The sequence below is a fragment of the Typopeltis vanoorti genome, chromosome 16, assembly GCF_054136105.1.
Source record: "Typopeltis vanoorti isolate ZY-2024b chromosome 16, IOZ_Tvanoo_1.0, whole genome shotgun sequence".
NCBI lineage: Eukaryota > Metazoa > Arthropoda > Arachnida > Uropygi > Thelyphonidae > Typopeltis > Typopeltis vanoorti.
Window position 1 is genome coordinate 36,176,143 of NC_143564.1, and position 12,049 is coordinate 36,188,191.

The following is a 12,049-nucleotide window of genomic DNA, read 5'->3' on the forward strand; positions in this document are numbered from 1 at the left end:
CTGAAGGTATAAGCAGAAGAATGAAGAGAAGGTTCTTTGCTTGGAGAGTTGGTAAGTAGAATTGCCTGCATGTGTTGAATATAGAGTCATTCAATCAGTTTAAGGTGTGGTTAGATGAGCTGAGTGTGTGATAGTGTATACCCACTATTGGGTACATGATATTAATTTCTCAATCTGCTTAACTCAACATTTTAACACACACTTATCAGGGTTTAATCACAATAAAAAAGTAAAGCAAGAGAGCTGCATAAGCAAGTAGTAACAAGTATGAGGGCAACAATATAGCTATAGCTGTAAATATATAGCTAAGTATAGGAATCCAATACTCCTAGGTTAGGAAAGAAAAAAAAACAGAAGTCCATGTTAATTTGTTTAAGATGTACGTATGAAAGTTTCACAAAATGAAGTTCAGTTTCCTGAATAGGAACACTGAAGCTGGGCAACTTCTGAAAATACCTCTTGGATGACAAGGAGATAAAATTTCAGCTATGTTTTCATTAGATAACCATGATAAAAACCTCAGATCTAGAGTTTAAATTAGTTAGTTCAGCGTTACTATTATTAAATAATATCCATTCAACAAAAGCTTACCAAATCGGAATATCCATTGTTAGTTGCTTTGTATGGTGCTTTACCAATTTCTTGATATACTAAGAAGTCTCTTCTGAAAAAAAAAAAAAAAAAGTTATACAGGATAACATGCAAACTTAATGACTAAGGTGATTCATTTGGTATTTAAAAAATGAAATTCACACTTTCAACTAAATGTAACATTGCATTTTCAAACCATGTTTAGAAAAATAATTGAGTATACAGAAAAGCTTTTAACCTTTTACAAGCCGTCATTACTTAAAACAGTCTCTGAAGAATTTGTATTAATGTTGTTTCTCAGCATCCATTAAGTCAGACTCATTAAGGAGGTCTTTGCATTCTTCACCTTAAACTCCAATGTTGATGCACTTGCCACCACCATGCTACAAAATTTCTCCCTTTTCACAGCTTCCAGGAAAACTCTCCTCACCCCCCTTGTAACTACACTTCCTTTTCATTATGTCAACACCTTTTTCCTATCAGAAATGTTCTGCAAACCACACATCCTATCAGCATACACAACATTTCAGTCCTAAAATCACTTACTTTTAACTAGATTCTCATGATAGGTTGACAGTCAAACTAGAGCAGATGGGGTTGCATATTAGATTGATGCATTGGATTAGAGACTGGCTATCTGATAGGTATCAACAAGTTGTGTATGGGGGGAGCGATATCCAGGAAAAGAAAAGTCACTAGTGGAGTGCCTCAGGGGTCTGTTTTTGGTCCATTACTGTTTAACTTGTATATTAATGAAATAGGTGAAGGTTTGGATGGAGATATTCAGTTATTTGCAGATGATGCAAACTAGATTGAGTGATTGGGCATGGAAATGGGGATGTGAATTCAATGTTGCAAAATGTAAGGTTTTAAAATTTGGAAAACAAATATGGGATGCAGAATTTATGCTTGGTGACAATATATTGTTGGAGGTAGAGAAAATAAGAGATGTGGGGGCGATAGTGGATAAGGATCTAAAATTTAGGGGGGACACAGCCAAAATTGTGAAGACAACACAAAGGCTTCTGGGAATGATGCTGAGGACACTGACGTGTAGAAGTAGGGAGATTCTTGTGCTGTTGTATAAGGCTTTGATTGGGCCACACATGGGCTATCATGTCCAAATTTGGTCACCTGGTTTTCAGAAGGATGAAGAGATGTTGGAAAGGGTCCAAAGATGATTGACTAAGGTAGTTTCTGACCTCTGGAATGTCGAGTATGAGGAAAGATTGAGAAGATGTAATTTGAAGAGTCTGGTGGACAGGAGGAAGAGGGGAGATATGATAGAGACCTATAAGCTGGTAAGGGGTTGTTATAGGATCAATGCTGGAGAAGGTCTACAGAAAATAGTGGGAGATCAGGGGAGAACCAGAGGTCATCCCTGGAAACTGTATTATTATTTCAATCAACTCCAAGGAGTCGACAGACTCATCTAGGGAGGCCCTAACATGTCAAGAACAACTATTCGACATTCACACAGTGTCTATCATACCTCGCCTTGAATTCATTCACAGTCATAGCACCCACAACAGACTCTGGCAGCTTATCACACTCATTTACCACTCTCTAAGTAAAAAACCTAGCTCTAACCCTCTTGTTAACCACATTCTTGACCAGCTTCCATGTATGGCCCCTCTTCCTCCCACCACCAGTCCTATTCTCAAAAATATCTTCTGGATTAATCTTATAGAAACCCTTCAGTAATTTGAATGTCTCAATCATATCACCCCTTTTCTGCTTATCAACCAATTTTTGCAACCCACAAATCTTGAATCTGTTCTCATTAGGTTCATTCCACAGACCTGCCACCATATTGGTCACTCGTCTCTGGATCCTCTCCACCTTCTCCCCATCAAGAAGAATCCCTGAAGAGGATGCGAGTAGGGGAGTGAGAGGCAGTTTTTTTTCGTGCAGAGTTGTGAATGATTGGAATGCCTTGCCTGAGAATGTGGTGTCTGCAAAGAGTTTGCATGTGTTTAAAACAAGGTATGATGAGCTGTGTCTGTGATAAAAGGACCTCCCAGATGAGTCTGACTCCATGAGGTCTTGGGGTGGTAATAATAATAATAAACTAGCAGAATGTATAATAGAGCAGCATCTCAAAAAGGAGAGTAACCAGTGGTGTATCATGTCCCACAGTTCTGTTCTTGGGCCTCTATTGTTTAACTTGCTTGTGAATGATATATCATGTGGACTGAATGGGGATCTTCAATTGTTCGCTGATGATGCAAAGTTGAGAAGAATTATAAGTAGCACTGCTGTAATTCCATTCAGGAAGACTTGAATAGAGTTTTTACTTGGACAAAGTAGGATTGTAGCTTTAATAAGCACAAGGTGTCCTCATTTTGAAATGCAGATATGACTACTATATTGATGGTGCTGAACTAGATTTTCAGTGACGTGTAAAGATTAGGGAGTGATATTAGATTTATGTTTATAGGGCATACTGCTAGTGTTGCAAAGGCTACACATCATAGTGCTTCTGTGATAAGAAGTACTCTAACATGTAGGGATAAAGAAGTGGTTGTTGCACTGTATAAGGCATTGGTAAGGCCACACTTGGACTATTGTGCTCAAAATTTGGTCACCTGGTTTTCAGTGTAATGTGGAAACATTGTAGAACATCAAGAGACAAGTCAATAAGACAATATCAGGACTTCGGAAAACTGGCAATGGAGTAAGGTTGAAGAAATGTGGTTTGCAAAATTTGGTGGATAGGAGGAAAAGAAGTGATATGATAGAGACATTTAAGTTAGCGAGGATTTTATCCGATTAATACAGATACTGTGCATCCAGAGATCCTTGTCTGGCAACGTGCCAAGAAGAGTCAGTTCATGTTTAACGGGAGAAAGGAATAAGGCGATGTATGAATTCGTTACTAACACTTGAAATCATGTGCTTTATACATAAAAGTTTCTAACTGTTGTACAAGCAAAATAGTTTCCACTTTAAAAACTAGAATTTTCATAAAAGAAAAGTTAATTTTCTGACGTATGATAATAAACACTCATCCCACAAAACACATTGATTACCCTATTTTTGGAATAGATTTGCCTTCTGACATGTGCAGAAGTGTTGAAAGGTCTTGCATCTGTGATCACACAGCAAGATTATTTAAAAAAAAAAAGAGTAGAAGCCAAGAGGAAAAAAATAAGAGGTAAACCCTAGAAGTTATGTAAGAGTGGTGTAAAAAGGGATGCCAGCAGGAGTATTTTTATTTTTTTTTTTTTTTTTTAACATGGAAAACTGTCAGTGAATGGAACACATTACCAGACTGTGTTGTTAATGCAAGGAGTTAAGAATTTTGAGATTCAATATGATAAATTTGTTGTCAGTTGAATGAACCTCCTATGATGAGTCTGCTGCTTCCATGGAGGTGTAATAATAATAATGTTATTGCACACATAATCAGAAGGGTTTGAGATAAGGACCAGTGTGAGATTGGGTCTATGTAATGTCTAGTTTACTGTTCAACAGACATTCATACATTATGAAAAATGTTACAGGTGCAATAAGAGGAATTAAACGGAATCACACGTCGCAGAAAATCTAGTTCATGCAGATGGTAGTTTGGATATAAACAAAATACACTGATATACATGAAAAATCTGAAGCCGTGTATAAAACAGCTAAGAAGGTTGGTCTTAAATATAAAAGTTCTTAAAATGAACAGTAAGTGCCACAATTAAAATCAACATTTAGTAGTAGTTAAGAATTTTATACTTTGAGACAAATGTAGATGCTGAAGGTGGAATTGGCAACATCAGTTCCACGTGTTAATATAAAATAGGGGAACAATCTAAATATAATTAAACGAGAAACATCTTCAATAGCAATATTAAGGCTATATGATATGGAAAGTTACATGAAGCTAAAATAATTTTCAAATGAAATGTCCACATAAAAATATTCAAAATATTTTGGCTATAATGTATAACAAATGACGACAAACTGAGTGAGGTAAAAATGTACCACCAGTTGGGGGAGGGAAGAGAACATACAGAATGGATTGTCCAGAATTAGCTTTGACATGGATTCCAGAGGAAAACAGTTATAAATTAACTTGGCAGAGAATAACAGAAAAATGGTTAATTGAGACAGCTAGAGACTGAATTTAGTGGCATAAAACAGATATATAGAAGAAACAGATGTTGCCTTTATGTGCCATGATGTACAAGGATACAAATTATAAGCAAATCTGTGTGTCTAGTGTTGTGGTTAGAGTTGAAAAGGCTGGGGAAAATCACGATACAGAATTGGGTTGACAATAGTATAGTCTTTGATGGACAACACTGATTTGCTAAAGGGTAATGATATTTTAGTAATTTATTTGCTTATTACAATAAAGTGACAGCAGCATTGGATGAGGGAGATGGAGATAAACAGTGGTATACTTAATTTTGCAAAGGCTTTTGATGGATTACCACATAAGGTGATAGTCAAATTGAGCATAAGAAGTTGGATATTAGACTAGTGCATTAGATTGACTACCTGATAGGTATCATCAAGTTGTGCATGGAGGAGTAATATCCAAGACAAAGAAAGTCACTAGCAGTGTGCCTCAGGGATCTGTTTTAGGGCTATTGCGGTTTAACCTGTATGTTAATGATATTGAAGTAGACTTGAATGGGAATATTCAATTGTTTGTAGATGATGCAAAGTTAGGATAAACTGAGGAGTAGAGCAGATGTGGCTGCTTTACAAGAAGACTTGAATAGACAGTGAATATATACGGGAGTGGGAATGCAAGTTCAATGTTGCTAAATATCATCATCAGCAAATTCCTGCCATGTACCCTCAAGAGGTGTACAGGACATGATAGTACTACAAGAAAAATTTACATTATTACTAACTTCCTATCTACGATTTTCTTCCAAATCAGTCTGTTATTTGCCAAGACTAAAATTATCAGATCTTATATTTCCATTGTCTAAGGCACTTTGTACAGCATCAATCCACCTATATCTTGGTCTTCCTCTGGGTTGTTTTCCTGCTAACCTTGCAGAGAACACTTGTTTTGCTAATCTTTCCTTGCCCATTCTATTTAAGTGACCATACCACTTGAGATTAGCTCTGCTAATGTATTCTTGGATGCTGACAATGTAGAGTTCTTTCCTAATATCCTCGTTTTTAATATGATATTGCCATTGATGCCACCTGTTCACATCTCTAATCTTTCTCAGGACTCTCATATCTGCAGTCTAGTCTTTGGTCAAGTGTTTTACTTCTGACCCAGCTCTCAGATCCATAAGTTAAGATCTGAACACTGTCTTGTATACAGATAATTTAGTGTTCTGACTAACTTCTCTTTTATTCCATATGAATTTATTCAATTCCCTTCCTACCATACCAGCATTGTTGATTCTGTTGTCTATTTCCATATTTAATTTACCATCATCACTAAAAATCGTGCCTAAGTAGCCGAAATGTTTTATTTGTTCCACAGGTTCTCCATTCACAATTCAGTTGACATTTTCAATGCTTTGCCTATTTTCATTGTCTTCTTGTTATTGTTGACTTTCATACCATATCTATTACAACAGTTATTCAATTCAGTCAGGGAATCTTGCAGACTTGTAGTGGATTCATTTAGAAGTATAACATTGTCTGCATAAAGCAAAGTGCTGAGATTAACACCTCCAATTTTGATATCATGTTTAATACCACTTTCCTTCATAATGTGATTCATATAGATCAGTGCTTCCCAAACTTCTCGATGTCAGGGCCCCCTTTGCAAAAATTAAAATATTTCATGTCCCCACTCGAAAAAAAAATCTTAATAGAGAGATATATTATAATATTTATTGTATTTATATTCAATACAAATACTACACAGCGAATATTGCAAAAATCAAATGCATATATTACATTTTTTGCCTTTTACCGTTTGGTTCTGAAGACTATGCAGACTGTTCTGGTAAAATATGAAATACTGCCCTTTTTTTTGAGTCTGTTTCTGCTTCTTCTGATTGTTCGCGGGATTTTTATTTTTTATCAGCCACTTATCCATCTCGGGGTTTAATTTTTTAAACGTAGAATAGATCAAATAATATCACCACTTACCGATACTGGCACACCACAGACTGATAACATGAAATTAGTGAATATTACCTGAATAAGGGAATCCCTGGACCAGGAACATTTTTCTCTTTTGTGACTTTTCTCCCTTTAAGGTAATTAAGCCTAACGCGAAACAGACTGCAAAGGCAGGTTATTAAAACGTACACATGATTGGTGCGGTATTAACAAACGATCGCGCAACCGAAAGATAAAAGCATAGCTGACAATCGAGTCAAAATGCTAACTCTCTTCAACCGAATTCCATATGTGAAACTGCCATAACATTCATTATATATATTACTTAGTCTTAACACTTTTACGAATTTTAACACGTTCGTTTGAATTTTATTGCTGCCTTGGGAAATCGAACTCACACACACATCTAATTAATAACAATAGTTTTTAGGTAGATACTGTGTTTGCCCATGCAACATATGGTTTTGTTTCAGTCTATATAGACTAGTTTCTGTATGAGGGGACATGTGATTCATTAATTAGTGTTTTTTTTTTTATCTCTCAATTTTCTCTATTTACACTATTTGTTGAGAAATATATTACACAGACTCCTCATACCTTATTCACTGGCATAATAAAAGTACTTCTTTTTATTGTCTCTGCAGTATAGCGGCTGTTAGGGAGGGTGTGTTGTTTACCACTGCAAGTAAGTTACAATCTCTCCACATGAACTTGTTAGAGCTTTTTTTCATGTGTGAAGTATATGCGAAACTTTTATTGGTAACAGAAAACTAGCTCTGATGACAGTGATAATATAAAACGAGTTTTGATATATATATAAAGTCAATATTGACAGTCCCTGATTATGAACATGATGAAAGGGACAGGAAGATTTGGAGCTTCCCTGGAGAGCATTCGAAGTAAATACAATTAACCACTGCTTTGAAATGAAACATATGAATAAGCAATATTTACTAATATTCATTAAGCGCCGAAATACGCAGGAAGCAAAGTTTGTGAACCAACACCAATGTGTGAATTTTTCCATTAAAATATAAAAAATAACAAAAAAGAAATAATAAAAGTTAAATACGTTTCTTTTAAAATAAAAAAGATCTACTTAGTCTTAAAACATTTTAAATTTGTTTTCATTATTTCACGGCCCCCCTCAACAAAACCTACGGCCTCAAGGGGGCCGTGGCCCACAGTTTGGGAAGCGCTGATATAGATCATGAATAACAGAGGGGATAATGTACATCCTTGTCTCACACCAGATTTAACATTAAACCATCTTCCTGTACTTCCTTCAATTCTAACTGCTGACTTGCAACTCAAATAAAGACTAAGTATTGCTTGATATAATGCACCACTGACACCATAACTGTAGCATACTGAATAGCTTCTCTCTTGGCACTGTTGGATCCTACTTCTTCTTAACACACATACTTTGGATCCGACATAATTACTATTACGATGTTCTTAACTAATTGATAAGTTGTGAGTTGATTTCTAATTCAAATATATATAGAGAAAATTTATATTTATAGATTGCGCCACTCTATATCTGGATTAGTTCAAGAATTGAAGATAAATCAACCCTCAACTATTACTCCTTAAAATATATACTGGCCGAGTATATTTGACTTAATTTACCCGCTTTGGTTCGAATATTTTATGAATGGTGCAGTAAAAGAGATTCAGGCAAAATACAACTTTAGATTAACAAAACAAACATTTAATTTTAAAATCACAAATTTTACACTTAACTTCAAATCACTAATTAAGTTATTAGAAACACTTCAACTTTTCCGATGAGTACAATCAAACTCTGACAAGATAAATCTGTTATCTCTATATCAGTCTTTTCACAGTTCCTTAAGTTCCAAATACAATAAAAATTGCAGTAATACTTCTTCACAAATAAACACTTTTAAATTTTCACTTCAATTAATCTTCGCAATAGTTATTGTTAACATAAGGAAATTCTAGGATGAAACACACGCACTTCTCTGTATAGAATACTAACGTTGGAATAATCTTACCATTAATCTTTTTCATCAACATACACACAAACGCTTTTTATAACTAAACACTTTTAACAATAAACAGCACTCATTAAAATAAATCTAGCATTAACTGAATTAATTTACGGGCACAATACATATAATCAGATGTTCTTGTATGAAGCACTACTGATTACTCTTGAATTAGGGCAATACAATAATTCTTTAACTTGGGGTTTTATATGTACAGATGTTCATTCCTCCGGCATTCAAATAATTCTTTAGGCACTATAATTCTAAACACCGCTATTATTAAACACAACCCTGTTGCCTCTATTTATTCTCTAGTAACTTCTTACTATGCTTCACGTTTCACTGTGTCCTTGAAAGGTCGGCCCTGAAAATAAATCTCAACTGAAATATCGCTAGTCATTCAGTAGTCACTCAGCTATCTTCCGTTGCTTTATTTGTTATTCAGAAACTTATTAGCTAACTGCTTCTCAACTTGTAGACTTTATTTAGTTGCTTGAGTGACTTGCCGACTCGCTATTATCGCACTGTGATTGCCGAATGCCCGATTCCAACCATTTGTTGCCAATCCTCTCTCTAATAAATCTCTAATCTCCTAATTAATTTTTTTCCAGCGTTCCTCCTTTTTATATCCATTTTTCCCACCTAAATTCCTTGAGATCTCTTTAACTTTCCAGTAAACTTGCAGCATTTTCAATAAACCTCCTCTTCACGTTCTGCTCCAATTCTCACGCTCGCTTACTTACATGCATCTCCATGACAACAAAACAAAACATAAATAAAATTGAGCTATTATATAACGTTAAACTTTCACAAACAGGAATAAATAGAGAATATTTACATTTCAAATAATGCGCAGTTAAATTATCAAATACAAGTTCTTATAATATTAACATAGTAATAATTAAAATAGCTTAATAATATTTTATCACAGAGTTTTTCTACTATTAATACATACGTTCTTGATTAAATAATCAAATATTAGATAAAATTAAAGCTATGTTAAAGATACCAAGCAATTTCAAACCTGGTTTTACTATATTTTTCCCAAGTGAGCAAACAGACAAAATGTCAAGTTTGCACCTGCAATTGATGCAAGACTAGCTGATCCCACAGGTAGTGCAAGACCAAGGCAACTCGTGGTAAAGGTGGAGCAAGTTCTGATCACTAATCTTAATATTTACCCTTAATGCCAAAACACATCTCCAAGAAGGGGATGTATGATGTTTTGTATTAAAGGCAAGGGGCCACTACCCAGACCGGTTTCGACCTTTATTGAGGTCTCATCAGTGGGAGCCAGGCTAGAAAAATTGCTTGGTATCGTTAACATAATTATACCCAAGTTAAAAATACTTTCTAAAATTAAAGCTAGTTATATGAATATTAAATTATAAACAAGTGATTTACATTAAATAATATTTACAAATGTAGCCTTTGCCATGGTGGATTATGTTGAATTCTGAGGAGAGTATTAATAATTTAAATTTCTCTTCATTCAGAATCCAACAGCACCTTGTCATGTGCCTTTTCCAGATCGACAAAACTTGTTATATTCCCATGCTTTCTCAACTATTTGTTGTAAAGTGAAAATATGATCCCGACAGCCTCTATTTGGCCTGAATCTAGCTTGTTCTTCACCAAGCTTTTCTTCCACAATTCTTCTCAACCACTTCTCAAGTATACTTGCATATATCTTACCAGGAACACTCAGTAATGAAATGCCTCTGTAATTCTCACATTCAGTTTTATTTCCCTTTTTATATATGGGTACTATGAGAGCTCTATACTCCAATCATCAGGAATTCATCCCTCTGTCCAGGCTTTCTGAACTATGCAGAGCAGCCACTGTAAGACTTTTATACCACCATACTTCAGCATTTCTGGCCAAATATCATCTGCTCCTGCTGCCTTTCCACATTTCAGACCTTTGATGGCTTTTTCTACTTCAAGTATGGATATGTTTCCTGACTGTAAGTATGCCTGTTGAGTGCTTTTTTTTTTACCACTGTGCTATCACTGCTTGTTTCATTTAGCAATTTTTTGAAGTAATTACTCTATACTTCAAGGATATCTTTTTCTCACGTTTTCATGTTACCTTTATCATCTCTAACTCCTTTTACAACACTCTTTCCTCCATTTCTAAGCTTCTTCAACACCCTCCAGAATCTTACCACCTTCTTGATATTTATTTTCTATGTTCTTGCCAAAGTCCTCTCATGACTTTTGTTTAGATAGTTTTACAGTATTTAGCTTTCTTATATTTGTCTCTGTATTCTCTAAGAGCACAAGCTGACTTATTTGCCATGAACTTTTGATATGCTTTCTTCTTTTCCTTTACTGCCTCTTTAACTTCCTGTGTCCACCATGGAGTTCTGATTTTTCTATCCTTGCAGACAACCTCGCCACATGCCTTTCTGGCTGAATCAATCAATCAATGTTTTCTTCAAGGTTTGCCACTGAATCACCAAGGTGTGGTTGCTGTTCTCAAACTCTTTCATTTTTTCTTCAATAATTTTTTGTGTATTTTAGTCTACAGTTGCTAAATAAAGTTTTAAAATCTGGAAAACAAAAGATGGTATGTAGAATTTACTCTTGGTGGGGATATATTGCTGAAGGTGGAGGAAATCACATCTTGTGTGATTGTGAATAAGGATCCAAAATTTAAAGAACATATTGCCAAAATTGTTCAATTCTAGTTCCTTATATTGTATAAGGCTCTGATTATGCCATATGTGGACTGCTGTGCAGATTTGGTCACTTGGTTTTCAAAAGGATGAAGAGATCTTGTAGATCCACAGATAATCGACTAAAATAGTCAAAATTTCAAGTTTGATCACTGGAATGTTAAATATAAAGAAAGGTTGAGACCATGCAATGGGCAGTCTAGTGGACCGGAGGAAGGTGGTTATATGAGAGATAAGTTGGTAAGAGTTATTACTTCATAAAATGGTGGGAGAACAAGAAGTCGTCCCTCAAAGCTATAGATGGAGAGTATGAATCAGGATTTTTTGCAATGAGAGATGTGAATGATTGGAATGCATGGCCTGAAAGTGAGGTTCTACAGAGAATTTGAATTTGTTTAAGGCAAGGTTGTATGAGGAGTGTGTGTATATGACAAAAGGGACTTCCTAGATGAGCATTTCTCCATGGAGTCTTAGGACAAATAAGTATGACAAGAATCTTCATTGAAAAATTCTTATGAACTGATGGTGTGTTAACTATAAATGTAACATTGTTTTCTCTAAAAAGTTACTTTCCATATTCTGTTCACATCGGCTTATCCTCCTGTCACATCACTTATGTCCAAAAATTCATAACTTGCACTGCAGTACCACATGCCACGTGCTGTGCATTTGTAACTTCACTTTCGGAATATGTTCAAATTTCTTACACATTCTCACTACTTGCAA

The 12,049-nt window shown here is 35.2% G+C and overlaps 1 protein-coding gene across 1 annotated transcript in view; it reads right to left on the minus strand.

Annotated features, from left to right (window-relative positions):
- Positions 1-12,049, minus strand: part of LOC150097950 (uncharacterized) — a 357,533-nt gene that overhangs the window by 280,910 nt on the left and 64,574 nt on the right. The window contains exon 5 of the mRNA XM_090406633.1: positions 592-664. Within this exon, the coding sequence (XP_090262759.1) occupies positions 592-664 (73 nt within the window). The remainder of the gene's footprint in view (positions 1-591; positions 665-12,049) is intronic.